The sequence below is a fragment of the Rhinoraja longicauda genome, unplaced genomic scaffold (genome assembly GCF_053455715.1).
Source record: "Rhinoraja longicauda isolate Sanriku21f unplaced genomic scaffold, sRhiLon1.1 Scf000094, whole genome shotgun sequence".
In the NCBI taxonomy this organism is placed as follows: domain Eukaryota; kingdom Metazoa; phylum Chordata; class Chondrichthyes; order Rajiformes; family Arhynchobatidae; genus Rhinoraja; species Rhinoraja longicauda.
In genome coordinates this window covers 26,052-43,082 of record NW_027601312.1, presented here as the reverse complement: position 1 = coordinate 43,082, position 17,031 = coordinate 26,052, and the positions used below count along the sequence as shown (strand labels likewise).

The window sequence follows — 17,031 nt, the reverse complement described above, 5'->3', positions numbered from 1 at the left end:
CTGAAACATTAACTCTACAGTATTTCTCTTTACACAGCATTTTTTGTTTTTAATTTTGGGTCCACTCATCTTTCCATGTAACTGAATTTCTGGTATTCTAGAAAATGTCCAGGACAGTCTTGATAGGCTTTTTGAATTCATAAACTCGTTCAATTGTTTGCGGAGTTCCCGTCCATTTTTTGTATTCCTTTTAGTACAGAAGACAGTTGTGCCATTGCTCTTTCTGCACCTTTCTAGAACATGGCTGTCTTTTAATAAAGTGTTTATCTTGTTCTTTAAAGTTTGAATTTATTTCCTAGGCAGTTTGGGCCTTGGGAAACATTGCAGGTGACAGTGCAGTGTGCAGGGACTTTGTGCTTCATTGTGGGATCCTTCCACCTTTGTTACAGTAAGTATTTGCATTTGTCTCTAGGCCAGTGAATTTCATTACAAAATTTATGGTTGAAAGTTTGAGTTTTTATTTAGTCAAATTGTACATAAAATAATGTAATTGGACTTCTTGGATCAGGGATTGAGATGCAATAACACTTGTGGAAAGGGACATCTATTGAAATATTAGGACACAAAGCTGTGTGGGGTTATCATGGAGTCATACAGCAACATTTTTATGAAGTAACTTTTCTGGTCCACGTGAAATGTAATTTTCCTCTTTAAACTTGAGGATATGTTCTTGTTTACAACATGCTGTTTTATAGTAATCTGATAATTACAATAGACTATAAAATGTAGAACCGGCCCTCTGGCCCCAATGTCTGGGCCAGACATGATGCCAGCATAAACTAGTCACGTCTCTAACCTCACATACCTTGCTTACTCATATTCCGATCTAAAAACTTCTTAAACGCCACAATCGTCTCTGGTTCCACCTCCACCCCGACAAAAACTTGCCCTACACCTCTTATGCACCCTCTCCAAATCTCCGTATCCCACCCGTGATGGGGTGACCTGAACTGCATATATTACTTACTCTAAATGTAACCGAACCAAAGTTTAATAAAGCTGCATCATAACTACGTGGCCGATGAAAGCAAGCATAGCATGTGCCACCTTTACCAACCTATCTACTTGTATTGCTACTTTCAGGGAACTATGGATTTGGACCCCTAGATCCCTCTTGTACATCAGTGCTGTTCAGGATCCTGATGTTAATAGCTACAAAATTGTGTGTGTGTAATTTGTTTTCTCTTGCAGATTATTGACAAAATCTAATAGACTCACAATGACAAGAAACGCTGTTTGGGCTCTGTCCAACTTATGTCGAGGGAAAAATCCACCTCCTGATTTTGAGAAGGTAAATATGCTCCTTTAAAATGCACTTGCATCACTATGACCTGCAACTTCAATACTTCCGAGCTGTGCTTTACTTTTGTAATTGACAGGCTATTGTCAGGAATGGATGGATAATTTCAATGCTTTTAACATATACAGTATTCAATGTACAAAGTAGCTAAAATGAAAAGACCTCCATTTTTACTTGCAGGTATCCCCGTGTTTAGCAGTGCTGTCCAGATTATTGTTCAGCAGTGATCCTGACTTACTTGCAGATGCTTGTTGGGCATTGTCATACTTGTCAGATGGACCCAATGAAAAAATTCAATCTGTTATTGACTCTGGGATTTGCAGACGATTGGTGGAACTCTTAATGTGAGTTTATTCACTGTGTGACGGTACTTTCTTTCATGGTCTGTTTAATATTTTAGCTGGCCTAGCAAAGTCCAGAATGTCAATGTGAAATGATTTGTGGTTTCAATTAGAAGCTTGCAAGGAAAAACAATTATTGGAGTACTTCGCCAGTTTATTTTCCCTTATCATTAAATTAAACTCACCAAATTTAACTCACTTATAACAGATTTGTAAATGTACATTGTATTTTCTGCTTATGTGGCATAATTACATTGCATGATTCCTTTTGCAGCTGACGGTTTGTTTAATGGCTTATTTCTCTCAGTTTTAGAAAGGTGAGAGATATGAAAGTTGCAATAAAATCTCTACCCTATCCCCAACATTACTAAGATCTGGAAATTGCCTCTCTGGAATGTTCTGCCAGACTGCCTCCTACATTGGTCTGTGCCTTAAATAATGATGCTGGAAATACTTAGCAAGTCAGACGGTATCTGTGAACAGCGAAACAGTTAATGTATTAAGTCGAACATGAAAGATTATCAGTAATGTTAACTGGTTTTCTCTCGCCTGATGCCTGACCTGCTACGTATTCCTGGCATTGTTTTTATTTCAAATTCAAAACATGTGCTGTGTTTTGCATTTATTTTGTAACTTGCTATACTTGAAGCAAGAAATAATTTTAGAAATAATTACTGGAAGGAGACATACCAAGCAATGAATCCTGATTACTCTGACGTATGAAATAGCCCGTTAGCCTGTTGGATGCAGAATTTCTGATCGTTTTTTGTGCATTTCTTACAGGCACAATGATTACAAAGTTGCATCACCAGCATTAAGAGCTGTAGGTAACATAGTGACTGGTGATGATGTCCAGACACAGGTAGGTGCATCATAGTTGTGTGAGTTTAGAGGCAATTGTAGCTTTCATTTAAAGTCAGTAATTAAACTGTTACAATATTGTTGCAATTCTCAAAGCAAAAGACAATTTGGTGAAATTCACCCACTTGCTTTAGGTTGCGAGACTGACTTTTTATTTTGCCTTTTTGCTAAAAGTCTCGTTCCTTTTGAGAATTTTGTGAATTAAGAAGATCTCTTAAGGAGTATAGAATGTGTAAGCAGGTCATAAGACAGAACATAGGAAGGTAAAGAGAGGCTACATAGTATCACTAGCAGTCGAGATACGGAAATACCAAGACATTTAGAAGTACATTAAGGGCTAGAGGGAGACCAGGGAAAGAGTGGGGCCCAAGAGGGAACAAAGAAGCAGTCTGAGTTTGAAGATACGAGTGAGGTCTTAAATGAATAATTTTGACCATTTATTAAGGAGGAAGACATAATTGTAGGTTATCAAAGCGGGGTCAGAAATATTCAAAAAAATGATATGAATAAGAAGGATGCCTTAGATATTGTAACGGTAGATAGATTCCCAGGATAGTCATAGTCAAAGAGCACGTAAAGAGCCTCTTCAGCCCAACTTGCCCATCCCGAGCAATATGCCCTATTTTCGCTTGTCCCACCTGCCTGCATTTGGCCCATATCCCTCTATATCTTCCCTATCCATGTACCTGTCTAATGTCTCTTAAATGTTGTTATCAGGATGTATTGCAGTCTGTTCTGGGAACCAAGAGAGCAGATTTGTGTGGCTCTAGCAGAAACATATATTCTTGGCCACAGGTGAGGTGCCTGACATTTGGAGGAGAGAAAATATGATGTCTTTATTAAGGGTAGCTGGACCAAGCCAGGTAATTATAGGCCGGTGAGCCAAATGTCAGTGGTTGAGATTTATTGGAAAAAGTCCAGAGGGATGGGATAAATCTGCACTTAGAATGGCAGGGATTGATCAGGGATCATGTTTCAGTCCATTGAATTTGATTGAGTTTTTTGAATTGTTCACCAAAAGCGTTGTCAAGGACAGGGGGGTAGACATTGTCTACATGAACTTCAGCAAGGCTTTTGACAAGCCTGGTAATCTAGTCTGGAAGGTTAGAATACATGGGATCCAGGGAGAGGTAACAAATAGTTTGCAAAATGGCTCCGAAATGCTGACTATCTTTAATCTGTGTGATCAATACTAGGTCATGTATATTAATGATTGGGATGAGAATGTCGGTGGTATGATAAATTAGCACATGATTACAACATTGGAGGTATAGTTGACAGTGAGGAAGGGTGTTTCAGGTTTGATTTGGTTAGGGTTAGGGTTTCGATCAAGTGGGAAAGGGATTGGCAGATGCAATTTAACTCTTGCCAAGTTCACAGTGATGCATTTTGGGTAGTTAAACCAGAGCAGGACATGCTGAATAGAGGAACCTGGGGATGATGGCTGAACAGAGAGGTCTTGGGGTAGCAATACACAGTTGCCTGAAAATGGGAAGACAGGTTGGTGAGGATGGCTTTTGGCATTCAATGCCTTCATTGATCAAGCCACTGAATATAAGAGTTGGAATGTTGTGTGCGGCAGTTGTTCAAAACTCTGGAGTATTGTGTGCATTTCTGGTCACCATGGTACAGGAAATGATACACCAAAGTTTCACATGAATGTTGTCTGGTTTGGAGGGCTTCTGTTTTAAGACAGGTGGGATTAGCTAGGTCTGTTTTCCCTGGAGTGAAGATCGCTGAGAGATGACAAGATAGAGATTTGTATATTATATTGAATATAAAATTATGAAAGGCATAGAATGAATGGATAGCCAATGTCTGTTTCCCATGGTAGCATGTCTGAAACTAGTGGACATAGGTTTTAAGGTGAGAGGGAGGAGGTCTAAAGAAGGTATGAGGGGTAAATTGTTTACATAAAGAGTTGTTTGTATCTAGAATAAACATCCAGAGGGAGTAGAGCCAGGAACAGTAACAACACTTAGAAGACATCAGGACAGGTACTTGAATGAGCAGAGTACACAGGAATATGGAGTAAATGCAAGCAGGTGGGATTAGTGTAGAAGCATGATTGTTGGCATAGATGAGGTGGGCCATAGGCCCCGTTTCTTTTTGTACAAAGCTGTGACATTGTATTGATCAACTAGTAACTTGCAGATTGAATTTAGGTGATGCATTTTGGGAGGTCTAATATAGCAGAATGTACACGATGAATGGGTCGAGCTCTGGGAAGTTTGAAGAACAGTGAGCGGTTAATATACAAGTCGTCAAGTTTATTGTTATACGCACGAGTACGGTGTGATGCATTACAATGACAATTGTGCTTGTAGTAGCAGTAGAAGGAACACGCAAATTATACTAAATGTTTTAGACCAGAATTTTTAAAAATATTCCAATTTCAGCTTAACCAAAGTCCTGTGATGTTGCAAATGACTTCCTAGATGGTTGGCATGGACATGGTTTTCTGTGTTGTACAATTCTCTGAATCTAAAAGGAGTTAAAATACATTCTGGTCACTTTAAATGCAACGTTTTATTTACGGAATGTTACTTTTGTTTTGGCCAGGTCATATTAAATTGTTCAGCTTTGCCATGTCTCCTGCATTTATTAAGTAGTCCGAAAGAATCCATAAGAAAGGAGGCCTGTTGGACCATTTCAAACATTACAGCTGGGAATCGAGCCCAGATTCAGGTAGAAAAATATCTATCTTCTATATACTAAAACTCTCGTTTGTTTGTTTGTTTGTTTCTGAACTACAGCCAAAACGGTACACGATAGCATGACAATTTTAGTCCCACCTTACTCACCGTCGTCCCTTTGGTGCTAATGGAAGAAGTTTCATTGAAATTGGTGTTATATTTTTTAAGTTATTTGCATTTTAAAGTTTAAATTTCCTATCTCCTAGGTAGGGAGGGGGGAAGGATGGAGGGAGGGGATGAGGGGGAGGGAGGTAGGGGGAGGAGGGGGATGGAGTGGGGAGAGAGGAGTGGGGAGGAGAGGGTGCTGCACCAATGCAGGAGAGGTTTGGGCCCAACAGGTCCACTTGGTCGAGCATACTTTAAACTTGGAAATAAAGCATGGAAACAGGCTCTTCGGCCGACTGAGTCCTCGCCAACCAACAATCACCCCGTACACTAGCACTATCTTACACACTAGGGACAATTTACAATTTTACCAAAGCCAATTAACCTACAAACCTGCTTGTCTTTGGAATGTGGGAGAAAACCAGAGCACCTGGAGAAAACCCATGCAGGTCACAAGGAGAACGTACAGACAGCACCTGTAGTCAGAATATAACTCTGGTCCCTGCTGCTATAAGGCAGCAACTCTATCACTACTATGCCACTGTGCGCCCACATATATTTGACTTGAAATAAGTGAATTTAAATAAGCAGAATCAACAACAATTCCATCGGATTCATTTAAATTTACATAAATCAGTATGGTAATAGTGAATTTCCAAACTGTTTACTTTGTAACCTTTATATACTGATTTACTTTTGTTGGATTGAAAATTCTAATAAGACTAAAGATGTAATGGAAGTATTTTTGGTTTGCTAAAACAGGCACTGTAATCAAGCACTGTATTTCAATTATTTAGCAGAAATATATGAGGTGCATCCGATGGCACTATTTAGATTGTGGTTTCTTGCATCTGAATTCAGTCAAAAGTATTCAATCAAGACTGCTGTAGTTCAACTAATTGTGATCAGAATTCTCATGTTCCATTCATCTTGTTGCAGAGTTTTATCTGAAATATGTATTCCAGAGATAATACTGAATAGGTACAGTGCAGAAACAAGGAACTGCAGATGCTGGTTTACAAAAAAAGACAAGGTTCTGGAGTAACTCAGCAAGTCAGGCAACATCTCTGGAGAATGCGGATAGGTGATGTTTATGGTTGCGAACATGCGTGAAATATCACCTATCCACATTCTCCAGAGATACTGCTTGACCCGCTGCCTTACTCCAGCACTTTGCATCTGAAAATAGATATCATCTATTGTAAATGTACAATTGCCTTCCCTTTCTCATTGAAGGCTGTAATAGATGCAAGCATCTTTCCAGTGCTTATTGACCTACTTCAAAAAGCAGAATTCCGGACGAGAAAAGAAGCAGCATGGGGCATAACAAATGCAACATCTGGAGGAACGCCAGAACAGATTCAGTAAGAAATTAATGCTTTCAAATTTTCTCTTCGATTCTCCCAATGTTGGGGGAGTCCAGAACAAGGGGCCACAGTTTGAGAATAAGGGGTAGGCCATTTAGAACGGAGATGAGGAAGAACTTTTTCAGTCAGAGGGTGGTGAAGGTGTGGAATTCTCTGCCTCAGAAGGCAGTGGAGGCCAGTTCGTTGGATGCTTTCAAGAGAGAGCTGGATAGAGTTCTTAAGGATAGCGGAGTGAGGGGGTATGGGGAGAAGGCAGGAACGGGGTACTGATTGATAGTGATCAGCCATGATCGCATTGAATGGCGGTGCTGGCTCGAAGGGCTGAATGGCCTACTCCTGCACCTATTGTCTATTGTCTATTGTCTATTTATTCCTTGAAGACATCTTTTCTTATTTTTTGGAGCATGTTTCCCAATGAAGTATGTTTCCCAAATGCCTGCCAAAAGGCAAATATCTTGACATTCTGTCAAAGAAACATAGAAAATAGGTGCAGGAGGAGGCCACTCGGCTCTTCGAGCCAGCACCGCCATTCATTGTGATCATGGCTGATCATCCACAATCAGTAACCTGTGCCCAACTTCTCCCCATATCTTTTGATTCCACTACCCCAGAGCTCCATCTAACTCTCTCTTAAATTTATCCAGTGATTTCGCCTCCACTGCCCTCTGTGGCAGAGAATTCCACAAATTCACAACTGTCTGGGTGAAAAAGTTCCTTCTCAGTTTTAAATGGCCTCCTCTTTATTCTAAGACTGTGGCTCCTGGTTCTGGACTCCCCCAACATTGGGAACATTTTTCCTGCATCTAGCTTGTCCAGTCCTTTTATAATTTTATATGTTTCTGTAAGATCCCCTCTCATCCTTCTAAACCCCAGTGAATATAAGCCTAGTCTTTTCAATCTTTCCTCATATGACAGTCCCACCATCCCAGGGACCAATCTCGTGAACCTATGCTGCACTGCCTCAATTACAAGGATGTCCTTCCTCAAATTAGGAGACCAAAACTGTACACAATACTCCAGATGTGGTCTTACCAGTGCCCTATACAACTGCAAAAGGACCTCTTTACTCCTATAACTCAAATCCTCTCGTTATGAAGGCCAACATGCAACTAGCTTTCTTCACTACCTGCTGTACCTGCACGCCAACTTTCGGTGACTGGTGTACAAGGACACCCAGGTCTCGCTGCACTTCCCACTTACCTAACCTGACACCATTGAGATAATAACCTGCCTCCTTGTTTTTGCCACCAAAGTGGATAACCTCACATTTATCTATATTATACTGCATCTGCCACGCATCTGCCCACTCACTCAACCTGTCCAGGTCACCGTGCAACCTAACATCATCTTCTTAGTTCACACTGCCACCCAGCTTTGTGTCATCTGCAAACTTGCTAGTGTTATTTCTAATTCCTTCGTCCAAATCATTAATATATATGGTAACCACTTGCGGCCCCAACACCGAGCCTTGCGGCACTCCACTCGCCACTGCCTGCCATTCTGAGAAGGACCCGTTTACTCCTACTCTTTGTTTCCTGTCTGCCAACCAATTCTCTATCCATGTCAACATCCTACCCCCAATACCATGTGCTCTAACTTTGCTCACCAATCTCCCGTGTGGGACCTTATCAAAGGCTTTCTGAAAGTCTAGATACACTACATCGACTGGCTCCCCTTCATCTCTTTTACTTGTCACATCCTCAAAAAATCCCAGAAGATTAGTCAAGCATGATTTCCCTTTCATAAATCTATGCTGACTTGAACTTATCCTTTTACTGCTATCCAAATGCACCGTTATTACCTCTTTAATAATTGACTCCAGCATCTTCCCCACCACCGATGTCAGGCTAACTGGTCTGTAATTCCCCGTTTTCTTATAACTCATATCATCCAGCTCCAGCAACATCCCCATCAATCAATCTCCTGTGTATCCTTTCTAGTTAATTGATATTCGTCCGATAGTAAGACAACGGGAACTGTATAAATACTCCATATGTGGTCTTGTACAGCTGTAATGTGAGGTCCTGACTATAACTGTGTCTCTCACCTCACTTCTGCAATTTAATTCTGGGATCTATGCTTGGTTCAAGGCTGAAATGAGGTCTGGAGCAAAATGGGCTTGGAAAATCAAACTGTTTCATTGGTGTGTAAGTGTCATTTGATAGCATCGTCAATGACTTCCCCCAAACCTAGTAACTATGTTCTTTCTTTCAAGTTATAGAGCTTCATAGAATCATACAGTGTGAAAACAGGTCCTTCAGCCCAATTTTTCCCCGCCAACCAACATGCCTCAACTATACTAGTCCCACCTGCCCGCATTTGGTCCATATCCCTCTAAACCTAACCTATCCATGTACCTGTCTAAATGTTTCTTAAGCATTATGATAGTACCTGCCTCAACCTTCTCCCACTGGTGGTATCTAGTCTGTCCTATACCCTATGGAACTTGTATTTCAGTAAGATGCCCCTCATTCTCCTAAACAGTGAAGAGGATTGATGTCGTTTCTGAGCACTGCTGATAGGACACCCTCTAATATTATTCAACATTGCTTGGTCACGGAGGACAGTGTCATGATGGAGAGTCCACATGTTATAGTTGAATTAGGCAAATCGGCCCATCGAGTCTACTCCACCATTCAAGCATGGCTGATCTCTGCCTCCTAATCCCATTTTCTTGCCTTCTCCCCATAACCCTTGACACATGTTCTAATCAAGAATTTGTCTATATCTGCCTTAAAACTATCCACTAACTTGACCTCCACAGCCCTCTGTGGCGACGTGTCCACAGATAAACTACCCTCTGACAAAAGAAGTTCCTCCTTCCACATTCCAAAGATTTGCAGGTTTGTAGGTCAACTGGCTTATATAAATGATTCCTCGTGTGCAGGATAGAACTAGTGTTTGGATGATCGTTAGTTGGCGTGGACTTACTGGCCGAAGGACCTGCTTCCACGCTGCATCTCTGAACTCTAAAGGTCAGGCAGCATTTCTGAAGGACACAGATCGGTGATGTTTCTAGTTTTGTTCATTCTTCCAACTGATTGTGGATGGAAGAGAGGAGGGACAGGACAAAGCATGGCAGATAATATGGGGATCCAGGTGGGGGGGGGGGGTTGAGGTTTGATAGGCAGATGTTTGATGATGGCCAGAAATGAGAATGCAGTATATGTTAGACAAAAGGATTGAAGAGTTGAGAATTGTGAAGCTAGATGAAGGAATGTAGGTGGAAGTGGAGGGGGTGTGGAGATATACGGAGAGCCCAGGTGGGGCACAGTGAAGATACTGAGGGGGACGGGGCTTGGGGGTTGTAGTTATCTAAATTGGAGAATTCAATGTTCATACCACTTATTGTAAGCTACCCAAGAGAAACATGAGATGATGTTGTGTAAGTTGTTCCTCCAGTTCACTCTGGCAATGGAGGAGGCCCAGGATAGAAAGGAGAATATGGGACACGGAATGCTGGATAACTCAGCAGGTCAGGCAGCATCACTGGAGAACATAGATAGATAGACATTTTGGGTCGAGACCATTCTTCAGGCTGACCAAGGGAAGAGAGAGAAGAAAGATGCAAAAGATGGAGGCAGAAACAGCTGGCAGGTAAATAGGTTGAGGGAGAGGGGATTTTGATAGACAGATGGTTGGAACAAAGGCCATAGATAAGAAAGGAAGAAAGGTGTGAGACAAGGTTTGAAGAGTTGCGGATTGTAAAGCCAGAGGGAGGAAATTGGCATTGTCGGAGTTGGGAGGCAGGGGGTTTGATTGGTTGGAGTGAGTGGTTGGTTGGAGTGAGTGGGGGGTTGGTTGGTGTCCAGGTGGGGCATAGGGGAGTGGGAAGAGAAGGCAGGGGCATTGGGGGTGAAAGTTGGGGGGAGTGGTCCTGCCTCTCCCCTTTTCCAGCTTCCTTATTTTTTAAGCTTTGTACTTTGCCAATTTGCAGATTGTTTCTTTAAATGCAAAATAATTTTGCATTTCCTGGGATATGAATGGAATTCTTCCTTTTTTGATGGATGAAAGGAAAGGGATGTGTGAGAAACATCAATTACCATTGCGAGGCGAAGTGAAATTGCAAAGCGATAGTAATAAGTTTTCTTTTATTCTGTTAATAAATTAAGCACCAAATTAATTATTAGAAATTTAACATAATTTAATAAGTAAATGTTCTGATTTTTTTCTTTAATAAATGTTTTTTAAATATTGACAATGAGAAGCTGTGCCTTAACCAATTTGTTCTGGATGTCCTGGAAGCCCGAGTACATGATCCACTACTGTGAAATAACAATAAACTTTTAAACTGTACATATTTATTTTTGTTTATTTTCCTCTTGATTTTAAAGGTACCTTGTAAATTTGGGTTGCATTAAGCCATTGTGTGATCTACTGACTGTTATGGACTCAAAAATAGTTCAGGTTGCCCTAAATGGGCTGGAGAATATCTTAAGACTCGGAGAACAGGAGGCAAAACAGAATGGAACAGGAATCAACCCATATTGTAGCCTTATTGAAGAAGCCTATGGTAGGAGTAGTTGCAATTGACTTTATTTTCCCTATAAAATAAGAATGTTGTTTACCAACAGCTAATAATAAACTGTATTTCTTAATCCCAGGTCTCGATAAAATAGAATTTTTGCAGAGCCATGAGAATCAGGAAATCTATCAGAAGGCGTTTGATCTCATTGAGCACTACTTTGGTGTGGAGGAGGAGGACAGCAGCATTACTCCACAAGTGGATGAAAGTGCACAACAATTTCTATTTCAGCAACAAGAGGCACCTATGGAGGGTTTCCAGTTGTAATGAGTGCAGCAAAATACAAGCAGCCAAATGCAGCCTCACCCACCTCCTCGCTCCCCCTGTCCCAATCACCACCACATATTAAGTTGAATTGAGAGGTAATTTTTTTTCATTCCGTCAGGGAAAAAGTGTTTGAAGAGATAAATGAATTTGGTACAAAATGTTGTACCCTCTACTTCATTTGAGTCTAAGGAGTTGTGGGGTAACTGTTGCACTTCCCTTTGTTTAATTCCCATAACATTGGAACTTGATTTATTTTCTGTGTGTGCAACATACCTCATGCATATGTAAAAGGCAATTCTCCCAGAAATAAAGCTGGTCGAAATCCAGTATATATCTTAATTCTGCTGGATTGAATGCTTTAATACAACAGTATCAAAGTTTATGGAGAAAAGTTGTGGGTTTGCAGTCAATGTTATAACTGTAAAATTTGTAGGTTGTTTCTGTAGAGTCCTTATGACTGTTTGCTACATTATTGAGTAAACATGCCATTTGAACAATTGGTGTCGGAAAAAAACTGTTGGAAAAAAATATCCTTTGGATTTTTGCCTGTGTTACTTTTCTTTGCTGACCTGGATAATGACAGCCTGAGATATTGCAGTATCTTTGTTATATAATATAAAATGAATGAGTATGGGCTTCTGATAATTCTCAGCATGGTGAACTTGCAGATTTATTGAAATAATCAGTTGCAATTAACATGAATCAAGGGCGGTGCCAAGATTTTGACTGGAGGGTTAAGAGTAGTGTATTTGGGAAACCTATCAACATTCAGAATTGGCATATTAGTATTTTGAGCAGATTAAATGTATATTTGCTACGAGTAGAGCTGTTTTTGGTGTTAAAAAAAACTTAAGATTGACGCAAAAGGCTGGAGTAACTCAGCAGGTCAGGCAGCAGCATTAGAGAAAATGGATAGGTGATGTCACCAATCCATGTTCTCCAGAGATGCTGCCTGACATGCTGAGTTACTCTAGCATTTTGTGTCTATCTTTGGGATAAACCAGCATCTGCAGTTCCTTGTTATTGCATTTTTTTTTAACTTAAGTTAGGTTTGCTTGATTATGGCTTAATTTGAACATTCAGATATAATTGGTACATTTTTCTTTGAAAGGGAAGGGTGTTACAAGTTTTGGGAATGATTTGGGAAAGCAGGACACAGCTTTTGGTATGAGTTGATAATGCAGTTGGCTATAAAATGTAAGCTATGTGCTGTGTTGATGAAATTTCCAGTGTCTAACCTTGCCATGTGTTGTGTAGGAGCAGCTATTGATCATGTGCTTAAAATGCAGACTTGATTTGTTTAGGAATTGAGTGTATTTAATCTGTAAACTGGAAGCTGCACACTGCAGTCTTGTGAATATCAGCCATTATTTATTTCACCTGTTACATTAAAATAAATATTTATATCCCTTGCCAAGCATGTGATATAAGACCACTGAACATGGCCATCTCCATGCCAAGTTTGAAAACACAATTGGATACCTTTGAGTTTGTAAACTTACTTCAGTTTTCTCAGGGGGTGCCTCCTGAATATCCAATTTCCTGGTTTATGTCAAACTACTGTGCTAAAACCACCTGCCTTGAAAAGAGATTGGATGATAATTGGAATTATCTACAGTTTTTGTACCACCTTTTGCTTTGGGAATTCAAATTCATTTTTGCTGAAGAAGCTTTGCAATATTCCCTCACTCCCTCGAACAATAAAATTATCTCTCTAAGTACTGCTTGTGGCAGTTGGGAGACAAACTGTCAATCCAGTTAATAGCTGGATTTAGATCCTATTTGCTATGATCTCGGATATTAACTAGGCATGTAATGGAGATGCTCATGTTGATTCAAGAAGCATTTATCCATGTGTATTTGAAATAGATTTGAATTTACAAGCTGAGTAAGGTGCTGCTGAATCTTGCGTTATCTGTGATTGAACCTTTGGGATTTAAAATGGAATGGAAAAAGGAAATTTAATTTGCTGGGATATGAGGAGGAAAACATGAAAAAAAACTTGAAGCAAGTATAAAATTCACACTAACTTTATTAAAAAGGAAACGTTTAAAAAAAAATTTAAATTGATAACCTTGGTGCTTTGGCAAGGGAATAGTTGTCAATATTTTAACAGATTTGATGTTATTTGCACATTTTAAAACACTTACTAGCATATCGTTCTACAGTTTAACATTTACAGTTTTAAAGGAAATGGCTTCCATCGTGAATTTGAGATACAAATCATTATGAAAAGCAGGGCTTTTGTGTGCTGGGAGACTGCATTCTATAATCAGTTCATCCATTTTTCTCTACCTCTGCTGTGGCGATCAGCTTAGCTGTATCGGGAAGATAAATTGCACGACGGGTATTAGAGAACCACTCTGAACTGGGATTTCATTTGAGAGCAATTGGTGTGGTTTTAAATTGATAGTTTTAATTTTGGTTGGAGTTCTGGAAAATCAGCTCTAATGGATCAGCATATTAGATACATATTGTATACATACATAGTATGTATTGCAGTAAAGATCATACCTTCGGGTATGTTATGTTAGCTTGGTTTAATTTAACTTGGTTCTCTTACTACAAGTCACTCAGACGAGTGTGACACTGACTGTCTTACAATTTCCAATGCTTCAGACCAGACAGTTTCAATCTTTCTGGTGTGTACATATTCAACATCATAACAATGGACACAGAACCAGATTTTCAAAGATTTTACAGTAGAACAAAGATTAAGCTACTAAAATTTAGACATCAAAATTACCTGGTTGCATACTGTAGTTTAATAATTTATTTTAATAAATAATCTTTATTGGGATTATCTCAAAACATTTTCTTAACTGGTAACTATCATGCTTATTTAAGAAGTGTCTCGACCTGAAACGTCACCTATTCCTTCTCTCCAGAGATGCTGCCTGACCCACTGAGATACTCCAGCTTTTTCTGTCTATCTTATGCTTATTTGGTCTTTAGGACCTGCTATCACTACATACTTAGTTTTAATTAGAGCTGCTATTCATTTCTACCTGTTGAGGGAGGATTGTTTTCTCTTCAATTGCGTAGAATCATTAAAACAACATTTTGCGTCTTCAGCTCAAATTAAATTTTGTTGACTTTTGGCTCGTGGTCTTTGCTAAAGAGCAAAGGAAATAATAAAAAGAAGAAACCTGGTATGAAGAGTTGGGACTTTAAAAAATATCTTTGAGGATGGTTTAAGCATTTCTACATGAATTGGAAACACTGGACGACTGAAATTTGTTGCACTCTTGGAACCATGTAAAGATTAAACATGTTCATTGTAGGATAAGAAAGGGTCTCGACCCGAAACGTCACCCATTCCTTCTCTCCCGAGATGCTGCCTGACCTGCTGAGTTACTCCAGCATTTTGTGAATAAATGTTCATTGTAGGAATGCTTTTCAGTGCTAGAGTTGACAATTGTGTTCCATATAATGTTCTTTATGCTCATTTTATACTCATCTTTATAACAGTACAATATGTTGGATATTTTACTGACTTTTATTGAATGACTCATGAAAACATTGAATTGGGTGGCTCTTTTGATGGGCGGAGAATGAGTACGTTTTCTTTTTTTTAAATGCTGATCTCTAATTTTATAAACATGGTTAAAATCAATAATGAAAATCTTAAATTCTGTTACAAATGTGAAGTTCAATCTGGATTCAGATGCTTCATTTTTGTCAGGAAGAAAGTGTAGATTGTAGTATTGACCTCAACAGTGCTTCAATGTCAAAGATGAATGTATTCCTTTATTTCAAACTCTATGGTGTATTTAGAGCTTAATCATCAACAGATGGATTTACTTGTTGCTATCTATACTGCACTTTAGGTTTAAATTTCACTGGCAGATTATTTCATAAAAACAAAACTATCATTTGCCCCAAAATTCCTACTGCTGACAAAAGTGTTTAATGTGAAGATGCTGTGAAATTGAAATGGTGCCTGAGTATATTCCATATGTTGATGTATTCCGTTACCTATTTGTTGTTTCAGTGGCATGAATTGGTAATGGAGCTTTCACTAACTAAAATGCTAGAAGCATCTATAACCATAGATATTTGGGGATTTTCTGGTTTCAATAGTGAGCAGAACAGCAAATAATTTTCCTTCAAGGATACTGCATGCAAATTTCACACAATTTAAAAAAACAACAGAAATTGACACTCGTAGCATGTCATGCCACTGCAATTTGTCATCCAAAATTCAAGAACTTCCATTTGCCAACTATGCAAATTTTTGCTTGAGGCCTTCCAGTCAGGATTCTCTCCTTTAGTATTTCAATGTTACAACGCATCTTTGTCGAGTGGATTTTTGTACAGTTTTTCTACAGATATTTTGATATATAATGCTTAAATGTGCAATTTGGCAGGGAAAGAGTTTCAATTTGAATGGATTTGAGCTGTTATAATTTGCAATACTGTTGCTGCGAATAATTCTGTGGAGCAACCACTGGCCAACACAGCTCATTTTTAAGTGCTGACATTAGGCTGCTATAAGTACGATGACTTTTGTATTTTTAACTTGTAACTGACACTTATTTTACGTACGTTTTTTGCACTTGTTGCCATTCCTTGCAAAGATATAACAGACTTCCTGTAGAACAAAAAAATCAAAATTCTAATGCACTCCTGTTCTTTCTTCACACAAGTGCCAATCTGACCGCGAGTCCATGAAGATTTGGGTTTGTCTTGAACAATTTTTGTTTACTTGAATGAACACTTTTTTAATGAATATGTGGACACTTGCTGCTCTTTATTCCTTAACTGCCTCAAAGACAATACTTGGGTAATATTAACATTGGGAAGTATCAATCTTACATGCACTTGTCCATTGATTAGGTGGGTTTGGAATATCATTGAGAATTAATCACAAATGAGAAAATCCAACTCTTGATGCCTGTGACCAGGATTTTTTATTTGCTGTTTTGCAACCAAGTGTAGAAGGTTTAATATTTTACAATTGTTTGAACGTGTAGCTTAAAAATACATAACCAAAAAAAGTATTTCTATTTATTTTCATACATATTATGACAAGGTTTTGTTTACTTGGTCTTCTACAGATGTTTGTAAATTTAATGTCCATGTCCAAATTAATACGCATCAAAACTTGAATAAAACTGGTTCTCTTTTTCCCATGATTTAATTTTGGGAGGGTCCGTCACTACTCAGATGTCTGACAGCCGATGGATATGCCAGTGCGAATGTGCAAGACGACAGGAACAGTACAACAGAATGTGTACTTAAACATATACACACTCTCACCACACACACACACACCTACAAATGTTGTTCCTTTGTTTAAACGCTGTAAATGTACAAGTATGAAATAAATCTTGTTACAAATCTACATTTTGTATCTTACCTATTACAGATAATCTTGCAAGGGTTTAGATAGGGTGAAAGTGTGTTCAGGAATATTTTCTCAGGCAATATGTAGATTTCCCTCCAAGGGAGAGCCTGACCTACTCTGAGGAAATAGGGGAAGGCAAGTGACTGAAGTGTCAATGGGTGAGCGCTTTGGGAACAATGTTGGGGGAGCCCAGAACCTGGGGTCACAGTTTAAGAATAA

The 17,031-nt window shown here is 39.2% G+C and overlaps 1 protein-coding gene across 3 annotated transcripts in view; it reads left to right on the top strand.

Annotated features, from left to right (window-relative positions):
• Positions 1-16,809, top strand: part of LOC144589986 (importin subunit alpha-7-like) — a 61,494-nt gene extending 44,685 nt beyond the window's left edge. For 2 of the 3 annotated variants that reach the window (XM_078394902.1, XM_078394901.1), the window contains exons 7-14: positions 300-388; positions 1,192-1,291; positions 1,481-1,644; positions 2,425-2,503; positions 5,065-5,190; positions 6,540-6,667; positions 11,005-11,183; positions 11,275-16,809. In XM_078394902.1, the coding sequence (XP_078251028.1) occupies positions 300-388; positions 1,192-1,291; positions 1,481-1,644; positions 2,425-2,503; positions 5,065-5,190; positions 6,540-6,667; positions 11,005-11,183; positions 11,275-11,462 (1,053 nt within the window). In that variant the 3' untranslated portion in view covers positions 11,463-16,809. Of the gene's footprint in view, positions 1-299; positions 389-1,191; positions 1,292-1,480; positions 1,649-2,424; positions 2,504-5,064; positions 5,191-6,539; positions 6,668-11,004; positions 11,184-11,274 lie in introns of those variants that run through there. The other variant, XM_078394903.1, reaches the window with a different exon arrangement.
• Positions 16,810-17,031: the final 222 nt, after the last annotated feature.